At 44.9% G+C, this 21586-nt stretch overlaps 1 protein-coding gene across 5 annotated transcripts in view; it reads left to right on the plus strand.

Moving 5' to 3' along the window:
* The first annotated feature begins 506 nt into the window (after window positions 1–506).
* kif21b (kinesin family member 21B) overlaps window positions 507–21586 on the plus strand; it is an 85770-nt gene continuing 64690 nt past the window's right edge. For 4 of the 5 annotated variants that reach the window (XM_072665391.1, XM_072665394.1, XM_072665393.1 and 1 more), the window contains exon 1: window positions 508–847. In XM_072665391.1, the coding sequence (XP_072521492.1) occupies window positions 807–847 (41 nt within the window). In that variant the 5' untranslated portion in view covers window positions 508–806. Of the gene's footprint in view, window positions 848–21586 lie in introns of all 5 variants that reach the window. The other variant, XM_072665392.1, reaches the window with a different exon arrangement.

Raw genomic sequence — 21586 nt, forward strand, 5'->3', positions numbered from 1 at the left:
TCTCAGCAGCAAATCGACAGATCAGGTTGAAGTACGTTGGCGTTCTCCTATGTGGCTCCCTATTGAACACGTGGAGGTGTATGAATGGGGCCCTGAGATGCCTTGCTTATACTATAATCCTATTCACTGTTATTATCATAACTATGCATATCAGTGTAGGGTGTAAACAACCCCTAAACAAGCCTAATACCTCTCAGATTTCCCTTTTCTTATTTTGTTGCTCCCCTCCCCAGCATTCCTCTCAATCTCTGCCCGGGAGGTGTTTGAAACTCTGCCCTTTGCCCCCACTCCTCCACAGGGCCACTTCTCTGGGTTTACAGCCGTTCAACTCGACTCTGTCTGCCTCCTGGCTACGCTTCACCTGATTGGCTAATTGCGGCGTGCAGTGGGCGGGAGCGTTGGACGCGTGTGGTCGGGAGGCTGTCCATCACTGGCGTGAAGCCACGCCCACTCGGCGTTAGAAAGAGGCGCAGCCACGACTGTGTGTGTGTGTGTGTGCGCGCGCTCTGATAACACCTCGCTCTCTCTCTATCTCTCTCTCTCTCTCTCTCTCTCACACACACACACACGCATATGACAGGGCACAGCGGAACTGCAGGACTGCAGACGAGAGACCATGTTTTAGAGTCAGCCGCGGTGTTCAGGAAGACGGAGGGCGATCATGTCTGGGCTGGAGCTGCTGGGACTGTTGGTCCAGCGTGACTGACGGGTGCTGGTGGACTGGACCGCACGGTGGTTCTGCAGATATTGCAACGCAAGACACTGACAGTGCTTTCACGAAGGAGGGACGAGCCACCGTGAGAACCATGGCGGCACAAAACGACTGTTGTGTGAAAGTGTCTCTACGGTAAGCGCGAGCGTCCCCGTTTACTGTTTACGACTCAGGTAAGGTAACGGTGCAGCCTCGCGCTCGCGCTCGCGTTCCTCTTTGTTTGAACTGAAGGACAGGAAGGAGATTAGCCCATTTCCTTCGGGTTAGCTCGTCCCTCAGGGCTATTAAAGCCTAAAAATGGAGTTTTTTAAGGCCAGACGTTGCTGGGGCGGTGCTGAGGTGAGGTGAGGTGAGGTGGGTCTCGCTTGGCTCGCGCACAGCCCATTCTGATGGCAGGCCTCCATCAAATATTCAGGGTTTTTACACCACACACAGCTTTCATGGTCCTCATGGTGTCCTTCAGCCTTCACTGCAGACTTCTAGCCCAGATGTTCTGGATGACCTCCTGAGGACTGTTGAAGTGGCAGTAGTAGCAGTAGTAGTGTGAGATGCTGTGGACTTTCTAGGAGTAACAGAACATTAAGTGTCTGATTGATTGATTGACTAACTAATTAATTAATTAATCATGTGTCTGCACTGTCTGTCTGTCTGTCTGTCTGTGCACTGTCTCTCATTGTGAGCTATGGGCTGTCATGTCCTTTGTGTTAACACTCTTGCAGATCCAGGGTTTGCTTCGAGCATTGTGCGAGCCTTCAGCGTGCAAGCCGTACAGTCATACTCGCAGGTTCTGGTCGAACGAGGAAGGGCAGAGAGAGAGAGAGAGAGAGACAGACAGAGAGAGAGAAAGAGAGAGAGCAATCGAGGACGGCCACCAGCCAGAGTCTGAAGCTAGACGTGGTCTGCCTATTGTCTGCCTCCCACCACTCTTCTGAGATCTGACCTGAGGGGGTGTGTATGCATGGAGGATGGTGGGAGGATGGGGGGGAGGTTGGAGGAGGTTGGGGGAGGTTGGGGCGGGTGCAGCCCTAGTTTGGTCTGTGGTCAAGAAACGAGGTGTAATAGTCCTCTGAAGCCGAGCGTGACAGACAGCCCCATTTCCCCAGGCTACGAGCCCCGTCTGCGGCTTCCTTTGTGCTCCGCTGCTGCACAAAAGAGGAAGCACCGCGCGCCGAAATGCTGAACAGGGCTGAACAGCCCAGCCTGAGGGCTGATGGGCTTCGTATTAGGCAGCGAGGCTGCAGGTGCGTGCTTCTGCATTCAGCTGCATTGGTGAGCTTCTGCACGCCGTGGAGGTCATACCTGCAGATGGGAGGGTGCTGCTGCGTCCATGAATGAAGTGGGGCTCACGTGGTCCTCTAGGCACCACAAAGGCGGCAGTGCTGCCAGTTTAACGGTTTACGTCATCCGAGAACACGTCTGTCTGGCACTCCGTGCACCTCGTGTGGGCACCTTGGGGACGGCTATTCTGGCAGGGTTGCGTGGGCACGAGGAGTAGGACGCATGAGCTGCAGGATTGCCAGTTCTGCTTTGCAAGGTTCGCACATCGTCGGGAACACACATCGCTGGATATGATCTGGACAGGGGAAAGGCTGGGGGTGGGCGATTTAGCAGAATTATCACGATACTTGAAGATATTTTATTAAGTTGTATCACGATTAGAGATGGCATGTTAGAATATTAAAAATATTCATTTTTACCCAATTCTCTCCCCAATTTAGCAGAGCTAATTAAATCCACCCACTTACTAGAACTCCCCCTTCACTTGCAATGCTCCCGACACTAAAAAGTAAAGGTGCAAGGATTTGTCACTGTACTGAACACAAACACACACACACACACACACACACACACACACACACACACACACTAGTGAACTAGGGGCAGTGAGCACACCCGGAGCAGTGGGCAGCCAACTCCAGCACCCGTGGAGCTGAGAGGGTGAAGGGCCTTGCTCAAGGGCCCAACAGTGGCAGCTTGCCAAGCCTGGGTATCGAACCCACAACCCTGTCATCAATAGCCCGGAGCTCGGGTGAGCACAAGCCCATAAATGTGAAGTCAGCCACCACCTGCCTCCAGTGCATCATAACTAGGCAGCTCACAGACACCTGTGCTGGAGTGTCCACTCTGTTAGACACTCCTACCTAGTTGGTCCACTTTGTAGATGTAAACGTTTGTTTAAAGATTATTTGTGTTGGTCATCCTCTAGTCCTTCATCAGCGGTCATGGGATGCTCCCCCAGGATGCTGTTGGCTGGATATTTCTGGACTATTCTTAGTCCAGCAGTGACGCTGAGGTGAGGTGTTTAAGCACTCCAGCAGCACTGCTGTGTCTGATCCGCTCATACCAGCACAACACACACTGCTAACACACACACACTCGCCACCACCATGTCAGTCAGTGTCACTGCAGTGCTGAGAATGACCCACCACCCAGATAATAGCTGCTCTGTGGTGGTCGGCCCTGTGGGGTCCTGAGCATTGAAGAATTGGGTGAAAGGAGGCTGACACAGTGTGCAGAGAAACAGATGGATACAGTCTGGAGCTATAGAACTGCAGAGGGCAGTGAGTGATGATTTGGTGTATGTCAGTTGTATTTGTGTAGGTGCTCATTTATAGTGGTAGATAGAACATTACGATGGTCAGGATTAGGTCTATACAGTAAGCCTTTAAACTTGGTTCCCACATCTTGTCAAATTGAGCGTTTACTCTCACCCCCCCCCCCCCCCCATTTTCTTTTCTCCCTGCTCCCCCTCCTTTTCCTGCTCTTCCGTAATCACTGTTAATGCCTGTCATCACTGAAAGATTGATTTTTCTTCTCCTCCATTGGGTGGGAGCTGGTTCTGTATATGTGAGTTATCTCCCCTGGGCCTGTGTCATCTGCAGGCCATCTTTTTCTGAACCCTCCCTCCACCCACCCACCCAATTTGAAGTTCTTCACAAGGTGTTGAGTCACTGGTGTTATAATTAGAAGCGAGGAGAAAGCCTGTTTAGATGGAGCTGCAGATGATTCTCCGATATGAGACATTTATCTGTAAAGCTCAGACTTCGGGTCTGCCATATGAGGCTTCTTTCAAAAATGCCTCTGGAGGCTGGAGATAACCCGTATCTGGTGCGTTCTTTTGGGAATTGTCTGGAATTCATAATCATATGCTGCTAAAAATACGTTCTCTTGCTTTGACACAGATTTAGGCCTAATCGCTGCCAAACGGCACAATTTGAGCGATGCCACAGCGACGTTTCAGCGCTGAAGGCAGGAGGCCGTCACTTTTGAAAAATGTATGTCCTGTTTACATGTCCAGTCTGCTTCCTTCTGATGTTGTTTGAACTCCGCTTGGGCCAGACTGAGAATGTGTGGGGTTTTTTGGGGGGTTGGTGTAGCTGGTTTTAAGAGGTGAACTGTGTGGGAACCAGCCTCATAATAGCCCTGTTTATGGGAATGGCCTCCTTCCTCAGGGCTGCAGGGGTGAAGCGTGAACGATTTGGGCTTGTTAAGATCTCTTCTTGATTAAGAGCTTCATGGTGGCTTCACGGACATGCTCTTTATTTCCTTCTCATTGGAATCACATGTTGGGGCCATTCTGACCCCCAGGAAGCATAACCATGACCATTCCTTATCTTTGCACTGGATCTAAAACCAGTTTGATCCAAACCAAGATCTTGACTCAGTGGATCAGCAGACTGCAGGGAGTTTGCCGCAAAGGTGTCTGTCCTCCACCTTGGTTTTATGAACTCTGTGCTGCATTGCTTGCGTAATTGTGCAGCTGAACACATGGGCTCTGCCCCACTTGTGACAAATCTGCTTTTTTTAGACCTGGTGAACAGATGCAGATGCAGGAACTCATCCTCAAGGCCGTGCCAAACCATATGAAAATGAAGTTTTGAAAATCGGAAGATTCATTTAGCCACTCAAAGCTGGTCCAAAGCATTTTGGTCCATTTTCATGGGGGTTAGGGTTTTAATGAGGCGTGCAATGGTTTAGTTCTAGCTTGTGGCCCAGCCTGTTGCCTTTTGAAGCTTCATTAGTGTGTGCAAACAGAATGACTTCCTCTCAGCCACGCAGGCAAGAGGCACTCCTTTGAGCTGCTTCTTGTTGCTGTAACATTTTGAATCGTCTTCTCAGTGCTGGTGGCAGGATGGGCGGAGCCTGCCCTTTCTGATTGACAGCTGCAGTCGTCCCCAAAACCTCAGCATGTGTTGGCATTGCTTCAGAGACACAGAGTCACAGGGTGAGGGCCAACCGTGCGTCTTAACGTTAAAGTGCAGGAAAATTCAGCAGCTTCATTTTTGCCTATGATGTAATGATTGGGGTGCACCGATCTGATACTAACTATCGGTATCGGTCTGATACTCGGATTTCACAAGAAAAAAGTATTGATTCAGACATGACTCTGCACCTTGCTGCTGTTGTATGCTGCTCGAGTAGGCCTGCTTTTCAGATGCAGTCAAGGAAGATAGGAAGATCTTGTTAATTTATTGATTAGCTGGTTCAGGGCACACACTGAAATGTGCAAGGCAGGGAATGGTTCTTTCAGGACCGGGGTGGGTGGGGGCGTGGATTATTGAGCTTATAAAATAATGATCTGCCCTTGGCAACATTTTTGGGTGCATGATTATCACTGCATTGCGCTTTCAGTAATTACATTGTGCCCTAGCTTGTCTTTGAAGGCCTAGTTTCTGATGATTGATTGTGGTTATCCTTAAGTTGTGGTGTTTGAGTTATGTCTGTAAAGTAGGTTAGGGTAAGGCTGCATGAAATGTATGGAATTTCACATTGTGATTCAATTGCTGCCTATTTTGATAATGACAACTTGTGAGTGAAGTGAATCCAATGTTATACAGTTAAAGATACGTTAATTTTGTTTTTCTAGCAAACTGATTTTTGCTTTTTAAGGAATGCTTATGTCTTGGTTCATCCGAACTTCCACATTAGATTAGATTAGCTCACAGCGCACAAACAAACAATGCAGTGATTACAGGCTAGTTTGCATATTGAAGCCCTCTGTGTTATTGATGTAATGTTGGCATCCCAGTGGCCAATAAAGGCTACAAATGATGTATATATATGCCGCCTCTCTAACTCTATGTTAGACTTATTTCTCTCAAAGGAAACCTCAAGCGTCTTCAATAGAAGCCCTTCATCCTTTTGTATTCGGTATTGAATCCCAGCCAGCAGCACTACTTCATAGCACTGTGTCATTTTCAGGGAGTACAATGCACTGCTCAGGAAATGAAGGTCAGAGAGGTCAAGGCTATGCTTCCGTGTTCTACTTATGACACTAATCTGCTTTCCCGCAACCTACAGTCGCCTCGCAGGTCTTTTTTAATAGGCGAAAAAACATTGTCTGACTACGATACCCAGTGGCCAGCTATGCACACCACAAGCTGTAGCTGGCCAGCAGCTCGGATTGGCCTCAGGCTCTCTTTTTCTTTTGAGGCCATCCACAACCACCTCCTCTGTCCTCAATACTTGCAATGAAACGACAGTGAGGAGGAGGAGAGATACGGGCGGGCGGGCGAGCGAGCGAGCGAGCCAGCCGGGGATGGAGAGAAAGAGAGGGAGTCAATTGACGATGTCCTCCTCAGTTAATTAGATGCTGTCCTTTTGGGCTCCGTTGCCTGGTTGGATGAAAAGAGTAGCTGTGTTTGAGATGAAAAGGGGAAGTGGGGGGAGGGAAGGAGCGAGCGAGAGAGAGAGAGAGCGAGAGAGAGAGTGTGAGAGAGAAAGCAGGAAGTGTCTCTTTTCTCCTTGAGTGTCAAAAGGGCGGCAGAGGAAAAATAAACATTTAGCCCTTGTTGGAGACAGACAAATAGGAACATTTTGTAAATTGTGAGTGTAGTATTGATGTGACTGTGTGTGTCTGTGTGTGTCTGTGTGTGTCGGATGACAAGGACACTGCTGTTACAGTCTCCCACATACATAGTGGCCTATGGGTAGAGGAGTAAAGGGCTTACTGCTGTACTCTAGAGCCAGGTGTGGCCCCTTTGGGATGGATGCACACACACACGCACTCAATCACTCAAACACACACACATGCCCCACAGATAGATGTGCTTAGATGATGAGACTTGAAGCAGGCATTAAAACAATGAATTACTATGTCATGTCAGCCTCTAATTATATATTAATGGGAAGCTGAGTGGTGTATAAGTGTGTGGGTGGGTCATGTGTGTGCGTGTGCTTTCTGGACTGACAGAGTTGGGTTTGTACTGCATGTATGATGTGACTGTAGTAGTTATCTCAATAAATTGTTATGCTAAGTGTTTTGATGGGAGTGTGGGTGAGAGAATTAGGAGAATTAAGTTAAAATAAAAAAATTATTATAATTTACTATATTGTCGGGAGGTCATGGGTTTTAATCCTGACCATGCTGGAAGTTAAGGCATTAGGGCGGCCGATATGCCATGAGTATAGTATCGCAATACTTTAAGAAACACTGTGTCATTTAGGGGGTTTTCACATTTGTCCTGAATCTGAGTCCGCACCTAAGGCCGATTCTTGGTTTGTTTAGGGGAGGGGCTCATTATCCCTGGTTTGCTTTCACACAAAGGAGTTCCTTTTGAACCATGGATTAATTGCGTGCAGAAAAGTGATGTGAGAAATTGCACTATATTTATAAATGCATTATTTCATTATTATTGATTATTATTTATATTCACCATAATGTTTTGTCCCATATTGCCAACCCCTGAATTGTAATGTGGGATGAGAGGTGGGTGCCTATCCTTCAAAACCCCTCTCATCCTTTAATGCAAGCCCTTCCTAGACTCTTCTTCCCATAATTATCTCATAATTGATCCAAAGGGCCATTTTGGGCTCTTCATCGCTGAACTGTTTTTGCTGACTGAGCCCAATTTGCCTTCCTCCACTTCTGAATTCCAGCTAAGCTCCGAGGAATTTCAATGAGGGCTATTCTTATTGAAAATTCAAATACACATACATGAGGCATTTACTTCCTTCACGCTCCAACAGGCCTCTCTGGCTCCCTGCTGGACAGTCCGGAGTGGCGAGGCCTCGAATGCAGTCCCCCTCCCGCGATCTCGCCACTCATTCAGTGGCCGCTTCCACTCCAGCTCTTTGAAATCTTGCCGACCCCCGCTGACCGCGCCCTGCACCCCCTTATTTTTCTCTGCCCAGATCATGGGGAACAATGAGGTGAATGGAGTGGCCTGTAGTTACTGACATGGTGCTCTGCGCAGCCTCATTTTCCGCTCCTCATACAACCCAACCGTGACAGTACAGGGCTGATTAGAAATGCCCGGTCCACGTGACCTCAGGAATGACCAGTCAAGGCTCAGTAGCTTTGGTTTAGCTCGGAGATCTCTCCGTATCGCCTCACTGGTAAACAATAACAAAGGGCTGGTCTTTGGAATGAGGGTGACCAGCCGGTAATTAAGCCCTTTCCGTACTAAGGAGCTTACACACTTAAACAGTGCACTGGCTCGGACCTGTGTGATCTGCAGGGGAAAGAGAGGTGGCTCAGCCCCATGGTGCTGCCCTATGGGCATGCTCTGGTGTGAACAGAGCCAATTAATGCAGAAAGCTGCTAGAGCTGATGATTTGTTTTTTTTAATGAATACAGGATTTTTCTTTGGCTTAGAAGATGTGACAAATTAAAATGAGGGTTTTACCTAAAGCTGCACTAGGCAACATTTAGACTTATAAAATGCAGATTTCCTAAGTTGTATTATTATTATTGGAAATTAATATTCTATAGCATGCTGTCTACAGTTGCAAACTACTACCGTACATGCCAAACCACTCTGGATTACCTGGTAATTCCCAGTCCTCCCATCACTTCCGGTGTGATGTATATTATTTTATTTATTTATTTTTATTTTTATTTTTTTTATTTTTTTTATGTATGTGTCCAGATAGCATTCAATATTTTCAGAAAACACAGACACGAAGGCAAAGTAGTTTCTTGCCAAGTTAAAGATGCACCTTTACAAGCGTAGTCCTGAAAGAGTGGTGGTAATGGATGGATTTGGTTCACAGCTGAAAGTGTCCACAGCTAACAAGCCAACGTAAAGCCGTTGTAGAAAGCTTGTAGACTGTGTGCTGCAACTAACATCACACTTATCCCAGCACTTGTAGCAGAGTAGTGCCAGCCCTGCAAGCAAGAGGACAACCAAACAAAAGCAAAGGCCCTGATCTGCACTTCAGCACACAGGACTGAAGGCAGTATTTTAACACAAACGTGCCAACATTCGTAAATCATTAGTGCAGGCTCTATAAGCACTATAGAGTGGATTCAGCAGCTGGGGGGTTTAAGAGTGTATTGAGACGCTAATGGAGTCAGTGTCTCTTCCATTTTAAAGCCGGGTCATTGGATTCCTGGATGCATTGTGTTTAGCTTGGACTGCCTGGGCTCTCTTCTTCTGCCCATTTGCACTGAATGTGGATCACATTTCCATTTCTCACCTTGAGCTGCTGTGACAGACGTGACGTTCATGGACTTTTCTGTGTGTGTGTGTGTGTCACTCTTTCTTTGTCTCACACCGACACATTTAAACTCCCTTCTCCACACAGTCAGTCACTCATGCGCACGCTAAATTCTTAACTCCGCTGCATCCACAGAGATGGCATTTAGCTAATCTGGCAGGGTGATCCCCAGGGAGGAGCTCAAGGCGCTGTGAATCAAACAGGATGTCTCCTCTTTCTCTCTCTCTTTCTCTCCTGCTGCCTCCGAGGGGGTCATCCTGGGCCACAGCTCACAGCGTGCCCATGCACACCCAGCCAACCTAAGCAGGGTAATGGGGAAATGCTGAGCGTCAGATTGCCCATATAGAGGCATTTAGTGAAAGATGAGCGTAGCACTGAGGTTAATTACCGTCTGTCTGTGGTGTATTTCTTAATGCATGGGAACGTGTGATGACTTGAGGTTAATCTGCACAGGAAAACTGATTAACCTTAATGTCCTTTTAAAGGACAGGGAAGCAGTTTTGAGCAGTATGTTTAAGCTTCTTTTGAGAATATGCAGATTTGGAGATTTATGCTTCCATAATTAAGGAATTCTGCTCCCCCTTTTCCACTCATTGCCTCATTTTTCCCTTCTTACTGGGCTTCCACGCACATATACATACTTGCAGGGTGCCAAGCACTTTCTGAACACGCTACAGTAATGTTAAGAAGCTAAAGGCTTTCTGAGATCTAAACTTTCTAAGGTCTGCATCATGAACTTTGACACTTTTATTATTAAATATGTGTGTTAGTAGTTAAGGAAGCCACTGTTAAACTATAAAGACAGGCCTGTTTTTTCTAATAGGATTTTAGTCACTTTTAGCCAATTTTACTCGCAAAAATGAATAAAATGCTTCTTTTTCTTCTTAAAAAATATCATGATTTACATTTTTGGTCATACCACCCAGCCCTAGTTGGACATTTCATCCCATCACAATTGTAAAGTGGTTATCTGTGTTTTACTATAGCCTTTCTGTCAGCTCTGACCATTCCCTGTTGACCTCATCAACAAAGCATTTCCCTCTGTAGGATGTTTTTTTTATTAATTTATTTTATTATTTTTCTTTATTTTTTACCAGATTTATTACCATTCTGAGTAACTCTAGAGACTGTTGTGCTAAAGAAAACCCCCAGATGACCCCAGAACACCCCCCCCTCATTCTGATAGTTGACATGAACATTATCTATCATTATCTGAACAGTATCTGCATTATTGTATGTGCATTGCTCTGTTGCCTCAGGATTGGCTGGTGTGCCTTTTTGTGTGCTTGTTTCTCTGTCACATGCACTATCGCTTGCACACACACTCGCACATACATTCACACACTGCCACGCCTTACTGCAGCTCTCTGTCAATCTGACCTTGGGTAAGGCAGCGAGGAGGAGGTAACTAATCCCAGCCACTGGGAGTTTGCTGAGGCTTCTTCCATGTTAGCATGTGATTTTGTTAGTGTGTGTGTGTGTGTGTGTGTGTGTGTGTATATGAGTGTGTGAACGCGCTTAGTTCTGCGCTTATGTTTGTTCTTTTTCTAGATTGTGCATTTCCATAAATTGTTTCCTGCTCTAACCTGCACCTAAGTCTTTGAAGACCAGTCCACACGTTGTCCGCTCATGTTTATGTATTGCGTCCAGTGTGTGTCCGTGCTTTGGCAGCATTTAAAGCACAAGCCTGGTGGAAGCCTCCTCAATTTCCTGTGCAGGACCTGTGTCTTAGCCCCTGTGTGAGAGAGGGGGCTGTGTCTAAGAAGTGACCCAGAATTTGCTCTGCTGAGACAGAATAGGATGCCTTTGTGGCTCTGATGCTGATTTACTAAGCGGCTGAACATGGTGGAGTAAAGGCTTACATCAGAAGTCAGAGTATGATCTGTAACCATGTGACCTCAAAGCTTCACCATTCTTCAAATATATATTATATAAAGATGGTGAGATACTATGTATAGATACTGTGATACTGGGGACTACTGAAAAAATTAAGGGTATTCTACACGTGTGTGTGTATGTGTGTGTGTGTGTGTGTGTGTGTATATGTATATATGTGTGTGTGTGTGTGTGTGTGTGTGTGTGTGTGTATATATATATATATATATATATATATATATATATGCACACTTAAGTCCTACCCCCACTATCCATAATGTTCCCGAATGCCTGCAGCCTTTGCTCTGTCTGTGCCAGTGTTTATTTAGCTGGCTATTATGCTGGGTTTTTAAGTTACACTCACAGTACAGAACAGCCCTCCACTTTCCCACAGACCCGCCAGTACACCACTGCCCTGCATGTAGCGCTTTCTTTAGATCTTTATAATGGGCGTAATCCCATCCTGTAGGCCCCTCTCTGGGATCGGCTGCTGAGCGGCCCTCTGGGAGATGTAGGCAGGCTCAATGTGGGATTGTAGGGTTTGAGCTCGTTCATTTTGCTGCACAGTTAATTGATTGGATAACAAAGAAAGACAGGCTAGCACACTGCGTGCCAGGTGATGAAATCTCTATTTGATTGCTGCAGGGAAATTTGCGAGAGTAAACAGCTAAAACGATAAACAGTTTTAGCATTACAGGCTAAGGCAAACATGTTGCCTATGTTGGTTTTACTCAAGAAAAAAGGCTACGTGTGTGTTTTTGTGTTTGACTGCGTGCCAACTCCGGCACTGTGCAGCACTTGTGTGTACATGCACTACTCAGCTACTGAGTTATGGTTACATGGTATTGCAATCTAACAAAGTAGGTTGCATGATGAAGAGGGTGGCAGATGCAGGTACTGTACTGCATGCTATTCAATTAAATCCCACCTCTCTCCGGGCAAAGAGTTTATGGACGGAACCTATAAGCTATAGTGCGCCATATAGAATAACGGGAAGGAGAAAGAGGGTCTTTTCTTTCTTATAGGGATGAAGGGATCTGGAATTTGTGGACCTCTAACAAGAAGCTAGAATTAGATATAGCTAGAAATATATATGTTATATACACACCGGTCAGCCGTAACATTAGCACCACATGCCTGAGTATACCATGAGTAGGTCCATTTTGTATCACCAAACCAGATTTGACCATTTGAGGCATGGACTCCACAAGACCTCTGAAGGTGTTCTAACAAAATGAACACTAACAGCAGATCCTTAAAATCCTGGAAGTCATGAGGTGGGTGGATGAGCATCAGTGAGCCTTAGATGTCCATGACCCTTTCGCCTTTTCATTGGTTGTCCTTTCTTTGTCCACTTTGGGTAAGTACTGACCACTGCATACCAGAAAAAAACCATAAGACCTGCCTGATATTTTGGAGATGTTCTGACCCAGTCACCTAAAACATCACAGTTAGCTTCTTGTCAAAGTGACTCCTATACTTGACCATTTTTCTTGGTCTTCATCATCATCTAATACGGACGGTTCACTTACTACCTAATGTATCCCACCCCTTGACAGTTTTTCACTTCCCCTGTCAGTGGTGCTAATGTTATGGCTGATCAGTGTGTATTTGTTTGCATCTTAAAATAACACCTGAAACCTCATGTGTTGTGTCCAGAGTTTACAGTATATAGTAGACACTACAATAGTGAGTAAAGGTAGTGTTCGGAGACTCACCCAAAAACCAGCATTCCTGCCTGGATGGAGAATCAAATCCCCAGTCTTCCATGCGTGGGATAGTGGTGTTATCAAAGATGCTCTATTTGGACCGGCATTAGTGGTGTGAGCATAAGCTGAGCCAAAAATAGGGAGCTGAATTATTGATTGCAATTTTTGGCTCCAATTCCAATATTCTACAGATAATAATGACATTTTTAATGAATAATATATAGGCCACCGACCCACAGTGCACCCCTGCATCTCTCACTTTTCCCTGCCACCATTGGGACCACGCAAAGCGTCCTGGCAGCACTACTCTGGGCATCAGGAGACATCGGGGGAGCCAGCGCCAGACAAGGACAACAGCATGTTGGCACTCGAAGCTTACTCTTTCCACCACCTGTGCCGTCCAACTGTCCTCCATTTAATCAGTCCGCCTGCCTGTCTACCTGCTGGGACTCTTCCCTTGATCTTTCCTCGCTCACCTTCATTGGTAAAGTGAAGCATAGGTGGCAATAATGGAATTAGCCAAAGCCCCCTGAAGAGTCATCGGCCAGCTGAGCCAAAGAAACCGCCCATGCTGGAGCGGCCACCATATGACGGCCTGCTGTCCGCGGTAGTCCTGGCCTTAGCTGGGAGGGAGGAGGCTGGTGGTCATATGGCGTCTGTAGTGACAGATGTTAGCACGCTCCGCTAGCTGCGAGAGTGAGCTCTTACTGTAGTGTTGCTATTGCCCAGTGTCCTTTGTACTTGTGTGTAGAGAGAAGCCTGTCTGTAACATTGACTCAAGCCAGATCAATGGAATTTTTGTCTGATCAGATCTCCTCCTTGAATCTCAACTGTGTTGAAATAGGAAGATTTTATTTGGTATTAAATTTCTATTAACCCATTCATGAAGAACAGTTTCTTGGTAAGATTAGTCAAGGTAATGGTGCTGTTATCGCTGCAGTGCGTTAATTAGCCTCTACTATATGTAGACGGGCTTCTGTGTGACCTCTCGGGTCTGTGTATGAATGGACTTTCTCATTCTCAGAGAAATCAATAGTGTGATCAATAGTGTGGCATGGGAAGGAAAATGACCATTATGCTGATGGCTAAACCACTCAAGGACCATTCAGAGAGCCATTTCTCGATTATGACTGCTGTGATGTTCCTCAGCGGTTTGGATTCTAATATGAGAGATGTGTTTTTTTGTGCTTTTGGCAGTAGCTCTGTTATGAGACTGGCTTTATTTAGAAAGGGGGGACTTTTTACTTTAACACATGAGCGCAACCACACGTCACCGCACTGTCCTCTAAACGACCACACCCCCTTTTGGGTGAAAACGAACCTAATCGTATTGCTGCCGCCAAATTGGAAAATGGTCACCACGCCTAAAAGCTGCAGTGTGGCATTCTGCTCCTTCAACAGTAATGTTCTTTACTTCCCCAAAGAGTGAAGGACTGCAACAGGAGAGCTCTGTGGCTTTAGGCCGTCTGCAGAGAGGATGCAGGTGGTACCTGAACCGTGGGGCCCAGCCAGTTCATACATGCACATGCACTGTGGCAAGTGCTCGATCACAGGTCAGTTAGCTAAAGATGCAGAAGAACACAGTGGAAAGCTGAAGAAATCCCAGTTTAACATTAGCCTGTGACATAAGGTTTCTCCAGGTGGATAAAGTGATGTTGGACGGCACAGGGATCTGTTGGCTGATGGTGGACCTGGGGACCCAGCACTTTCCTCCAAGCGTATCAGCTTTCTGGTGATGCCACATCGGTGGCAGTATGAATAGAAGGGATGGCTCAATTCACATGTATCAGAGGGGATGCGTGTTAAGCTCTTATCCTTCTAGTGTCTGGATTCAGCATTGCTAGTGCTAGGGGGAGTTACGAAGGGGTGGGTTAATTGGCAGTACCGGAAAACTAAATAAATGTAAAAAAGGCAAGACAAGTCAAATGTATTTGTTTAGTACTTTTACAACTGTTATTGTCACAAAGCAGCTTTACACAATCAGTACTTAGTAAAAGACAGAAATAAAATTAATAACAATAAGATATGATAACTCTAAGATTCCCCCCCAGTGAGCAAGCCAACGGCCAAAAAGTCTGATTATTTGCAAGGCAAGCAAATTACAGTGTAATACAAGATGCTTTAAAAGGACTTTATTCCCTTCCTGCTAATAGTCAATAAAAAAACATGGCACCTTTCTAACAGGTGAGCAACCTTTTTAAGTCGGCTCTGTTGCCTTTTACATTGTGGCCGAGCCCTCCGAGCTGTATCTGTTTTCAGTTACATGGAAAGAGATCGCTTCATTCCCATCACCATAATCTCCCATGTGACCAAGCTTTAATGAACTAAACAATAACTCCTACTTTGAAACTTCAGAGAGATGCTATCAAGTGTCATCTCTAAGCCAGAATATCAGGCTCAAAGATCTCTCCCTTGGCAACAGCAAACTCATGCTCTACCGTCACACGGGCTGATTGTTTTCTGCTTCTGGCACCACAGTGGCAGTCAAAACAGGGCCCACTGCAGTCTCTGTAGAATTGCAGCACAGGAAGACCAATGAAAGAACAGCCCATAACGTCTGTTCACTACCTGTCTGCCTCGACCGTGACCTATTTTGAGCCGTCTCGAGGGGAAAAACCACAATAGTGATGCATAGAAACAGAAAACGATAGTTTAGAAGAAGTCGGTGTGGTCACTGTTGGCTATTAAATAATAGCCCAGACGGCCTTTTTATAATGTAGGCGTCCTGGCTGGAGTTAGATGTTGAAAGGCTGTGTGGAGCGTGGGTGCAGTACACAGAACAGTACTCTGACTTTTCTCAGAGAACCTCATTCAGTGGCTTATCGTAGCAGTGACAAAAACTGACCGTTTTACAAAGTGCATTCGTATATGTTGATTAAGAGAGAGCCTGTTGTAGATCTTGTTGATCTGGTTGTAGATTTTATGCTTTTGTGTGGTAACAGAGGCAAACATTTAAGTATTGGGGTGAGCAATTCAATGTTATGATTATAATATTGTGAAATATTGCATTGTGTTAAGCATCAGTATAATCATCAGTACTTGTCACTTTGGCTTGCTCAAAAGAGGCTCGAACCCGGATCTCTGTAAAGCTGCGTGTAAATAAGTTTGAATGGAAATGAATTGAATTAAACTGCATTTTTTTTTATTAAAAAAAGATTTACAAAAGACTGCAAACGGTCATACCTGTCTCAAGGTCTTTTACGCACTGACCAATAGATTCATTTAAATATGTGTAGAATTGATAAGATCTTGCACACCAAACAGAACTTTTCCATTTATTTTCGGAACCTCATGTTTAATATTTGCAAACTTTTGCTAATAACATAAAATCAGCACTGTTCTGTGGCTTTATCATGGCGACAACCAAGCTGATGGATGGTCTGTGTTCCAAAAACTGCAGCTTTCTGGCAAACATCAAAAAGACTAGTTGTTTTTTTGCTTCGTAATGCGCTGTGCTAAAACCTCCAACAGCAGCTTTTGTGGTGCGAACAACATAGCAGAATTGCGGTGGTGTTGTATCCGGTGTGTTTTGATGCAAAAGAAAAACAAACAAGCCAATAAATGAAATAAATAATATGTATATATATGTATATAAAAAGGATTTAATATTTTCTTGCCATTTAATAACAATAATGATGTCTTTGCAAAAGAATATGATTTGATTAGAAGAGCATGTCTAGTTCCCACCCATTACCCAAGACTTCCCCAGTCACATGATGTTTCCAGTGCATGATTCTTCCGAACTGCATAAAGCCAGCCAAAAAAAAGCCATTGTCTTTTCAAACTGCCTTAATGGAAAATGCTAACTGTTCCATCATCAGGTAACAGCCGCCTGTGCTGGCTAGCATCAAGTGATGTGGGCGGGAGAGAGGGAAGCGAGGCCAGTTCTGCTTTTTGGGGCTTTTGGTCACAGATGGCTGTGGCTTCACAGGGATATCTCCTGATGATCGGGCCAGCGCTTAGACAGCTGCGCCACTCGGCTGCCCCAACTAAAGTTCTGTCTTGCTTTGGATCGTCTGTCCCAGTTTAGCAAGCCTCAAAAAGTTGAAGTGTGTATTGTATGTCATTTTCTGTATTAGACGTTTTTCAGAGAGGTACACTTGTTTCAAATTCAAAAGCTTTCCATTTCAGAGATGTCCCGATACGATCCAGTGGATCAAGATTGGTGCGGATCCGGGCATATTTTAATGGATCCTGTGTTGGCTTATTAAATTCAAATCCATTTCCGAGTCATTTCCATCTGGTATCCTCAAAGCGCCATTCACGGACATTATTTTCAGCCACAGGTAGCAATGCGGACGCTCTCAGACGCAGTGTGGAGCTATTTTACAGTGGAACATGAAAACAGGCCATAATATCTGACCCTTTATAAACTGTCAGAACCGAGTGGAGGCTAACGCTAATGCTAACACACACACGCTTTAGAAACCCAAATCACACACAGCACATTCACCCACTATAAACCAGTTATTACACACCAGTAGACCAACAACCACAGATATCAGTCCAGAGTTCGTGCCACTACATACCTTACACACACAGTAAGTGACCTGACTGCAGTGTTATGAGCTGATCGGTCAGGGAGGAGAGTCAGACTGGATTATAATTATATATTAAACTATAAAACAGTCGTTTTAAGAAAAGTCTCGACTAAACTAAATCAGAATGTCTGATTTATAGAAACTGATACTAAAATACAGGGATTTTACTGAAGCCATTAATCAGCAGCTTATTTAATCTAAACTGTGGGGCTGCATTAATTATACAGACACTAAGATCAGATCAGAATCCACAGAGCCTCGGATCGGGGTGAGGGGTGGCAAGATAACCGAACCTTTTCTATTATTACAATCCTAAACTGTGTGCTGTGGAAATACATGGCTTCTCTCATTAAACTGAGATGTTGGGGGTTACGTAGAGCCTGTGAGGTTACACAAGCGCCATTGTTGAGAAGGGTGAGATTACGTGCCGACCTGAAAGTAGAGGTTGTGTCCTCTCTCCCTTTCTATCTTTGTCTTGCTCTGTGCTTCAGTGATGAGAGTGCGAGTGTGTGCAGTTTGTTCTCAGGAGTGGGTTGTGGCCGTGCGGGGCGGACGTTTCCGCCTGACTGCGCTCAGAAGAGGCTTTGCTAAACGAGCCCTGTGAAGAGCAGCGAGGAGGGCGAGACGCTCGAGTTTACACTAAAGACATCCTGCTCTGTTTTTAGACCCAAAACAGACTTAAGGTCGAGTGACACACACACACACACACACACACACACACACTGTCACACACACACTCTCGCACTCGGTCGCACACATGCACACATTCCAAGACAACTTGCCCTTTTATGAAGACCCAAAGAACACGTGCACACACACCCTGTTAATAAAGGGCTTCAGCATAGCGTGGTGAAAAGACCCCCCCTCTGCCCCGGAGGGTCTCTGAATAATGCTACTTCCTGATACACACACACACGCATAGATACACACACATACCCACAGTGTGTGACACATGAATGTCCCACAGTTTATTAATTTGCACATCTCCGAATGGATAGGTCCTTCTTTGCTCTGGCCTGCTTTGAGTTGTTGAATTGAAGTTACTGGCTTCCGGTAGCAGCTGTTTCATCTCGTCACCAGGTGTGACTGAGTGTGTGTGTGTCTGTGAGAGAGAGAGAGAGAGAGAGTGTATTAATGTGTGTATGAATGTGCGTGTGTGCATGACGGAGCAGACTAATCCTAATCTCTAGGACACATTTGCGTCATCTGCATTAGGAGCATAACGACTGGACAATTTTTTTTTAGAAGGGAAAGAGCAACAGAAGGACAGGAAAGAGCTTGTGGACACCCCTTTTAATGAGTGCTTTCAACTACTTTATGTTGCACCCATTGCTGACACAGATGTGCAAATGCACACACACACACATCTGTGTTCTGTTGAATGCTGGTCGGTGCGCCATCCAATACTTTTGGGGTGAGTTTGGGAGTTCGGGATGAGGTGGAGGGGTAATCATCCAAAATCCTGACCTCACAAATGCTCTTGGCGCTGAATGCAATCAAATCCTTACAGCAATGCTACTCTAAAATCTAGTAGAAAGCCTTCTACCCTGGACAGTAGTGACAGTTACTCCAACAAAAGCAGGCGAAACTCTTTTTAATACCCCTGATTTCAGAAGGAACACTGATTAAGCGGGTGTCCCAATACTTTTGTCCATACAGTGTAGTTATATAAACATAGCTGCTGTTTTGGATCCTCAGGCTGTGTCTTTTTTATTTTTTTACCCAATTCAGTGCTTCAAACCTGTAATCTGTCAGAGGCACCACACCTTACACACTCGTATGCATGTATGAGTGTGTGTTATGTGAGGATTTACAGTGATCTGGTTATATCTGGATTAATATCGTTATGAGCCGATATTTCACGCTGGTAGTTGGTGTCTTTTTGGGTTGTACTCCAGAACTGCAGAACGTGTATGATTGGACATGCACGCATTGCAGTGGCGATGCTGAATCGATATATTGTGCAGCCTTACCCTACAGGACTCGAATGTAGGACTGGGTGATTTGGTAAAAATATTGTATTGTAATGTTAAAGACAATAAAGACATTTTCACAATGTATTGGATCGACTCTTTTGAAAAACAGGACATCTACAGGACTGTGGACTTTGATGTAGGGCTGGGTGATTTATCACGATATTTTGACAGCCGATTATAAAAATTATATATCATTTTCAGGACAGTGATATTTATTCAAAATGTGCTGCACTTAGTCTAATTAAACTGGGCTAATCAAACGCTTTATAATGCAGTTGGTCAGTGTTGTTTAAGCATGGACAGTGTCCACAATTTGCTCAGAAAAAGTTGATTGTGTATCGTGATAATAAATTTGATCATGATACGATAAAATCTTGTCACATCGCCCACCTCTACTACTATACTACTCCTGCATTTTTACTGCATTTTAACCCCTTAGAAGTCAGTACTTGCTGATGTGTTAATCCAGGTGAATCTAGTTCCTGCTAGGGTTTGACATTTTATCATGTTAAATTATATAGTATCTTAAATATCACGATGGTATCGTATCATAAACCCTGGAGATTCCTTTCTGTGTAAGTAAAGATAAATGGCTTGTTTGTGCAGCATTTGTGATCTGCAGGGCCTGTTTGTCATTGTAGTAATGTTTAAATTCCCATAAGAGTGAAGAGGGGGTTGTTGAAGTCAAATGTGGTATGTGTGTGTTTGTGGTTTTTGTGTGTGTGAGAGAGGACTGAAGACTGCAGTTTAAACACAGTGTGTGGCTCATTGTGGCTAAAGGTTGTGTGAGCTGACGAGGCTATGCATGTGTTCCTCTGGGGACGGAGATGGTCCCACATTGCTGCGGGATCTTTGAAAGAGGGCTGACAGGACAAAGAAAGGTCACACAACCACCCACACACACAGACACACACTCTTCCACCCCTAAACACACGTATGCCACATGCTCCCTGCGCCTATGCGGCTCTTTTGCTGATCTTCGAGTTTGAAAGATATGAACTGTGCCCCAGTGAGGGGTCCTAAGGTCAGCTTACACACAGAGGCCCCATATATCAGTTTGAGAATGACACCCCAGATAAAAAAAACTGGCTGAACACGGGGAAACGTAATGTAAAGGTAAAACCTTTGAGCAAAATATCTCGCAATGCTTGAAGATGTCGTGATTCAATTAGGGTTGTTATGGTATGAGATCCCTCTTATAATTGATCTTTTGTTTTGATTATTTGATTATTAAACTCTGAACATAAGTAATTGGTGGGATTCTCCGTTCGGTTGCACTCATTAGCCAGGACTGCCCCATGACTGGAAACCTCCAGCGCTTTGAGGATGAAGGATCATCACTGTCTAAGCATCATTAAGCAGCTCAACATGCTTGGAGGAGAACACTTACTGCCAATTCTGTCATAAACGCTGGCTAATAGCTCCTTGGACAGCTCAGTATCTTTAGAGGTGTCTTCAACCACAGACTGAAGACCCACCTCTTTCAAGAGTACCACAGAGTGTCCTGAACGTTGACAATGGTGTATCTAGGTCTCCATACTGGCTTCAGTATTTAGTAGGATCTAAGCTTAGAGATCTTTTGGGTTGTAGCCAATACAAACTCGCTAAGGTATTTCAACTGTGAAGCACTTTTGTGAATCGCTCTGGAGGAGAGCGTCTGCTAAATGCTTTAAATGTAAATGAGGTATACCGCTGCAACTCAATACACAATAATTAGTTCGACAAGAAAAATGAGTGTAATATTCATAATATGAACAGAATTCTGCATTGTGGTGTAATTGAATAGTTTAACATTAAGTATAAACATGTAACTCGGGCTGGGCGATATGGTAAAAATATTAGATCACGATGTTTAAAGACATTTTTCACGATAAATGCAATCACAGACTAAATACGCCAATAGCGACAGCTTCTTAAACACGATGAGTACAGTAATTTTTATTCAACATCTGCTGCTCTTCATCTAATTACACTGCTGGTAATGAAACTTGCAGTTGATCTGTGTTCTTAAAGCACTAACACTATCCTTCTGATGCTTAGAAAAGCATATTGTCTATCACAATAATGAAATGTATCACCATAAGATAAAAATATCGTCATATTTCCCGGCTGTGACACACCTCTAGACCCTTGCAAATCACTGGAGGTTTGTTTGAAACTCGACCATAACTGCAACGACCAGTAAATTAGCCGCCATATGTAACTCCCTAGTTAGCAGACCAGCTGTTTTCATGGCCGGTATTTGAATCCAGCTGTGTAGTAGATTCTAGATTTCACTCACACTTTCAGAATCGAATCGAATGGTTCCTGGTGGTCCCTGCAGGAACATAA

The sequence above is a fragment of the Salminus brasiliensis genome, chromosome 21 (genome assembly GCF_030463535.1).
Source record: "Salminus brasiliensis chromosome 21, fSalBra1.hap2, whole genome shotgun sequence".
In the NCBI taxonomy this organism is placed as follows: Eukaryota; Metazoa; Chordata; class Actinopteri; order Characiformes; family Bryconidae; genus Salminus; species Salminus brasiliensis.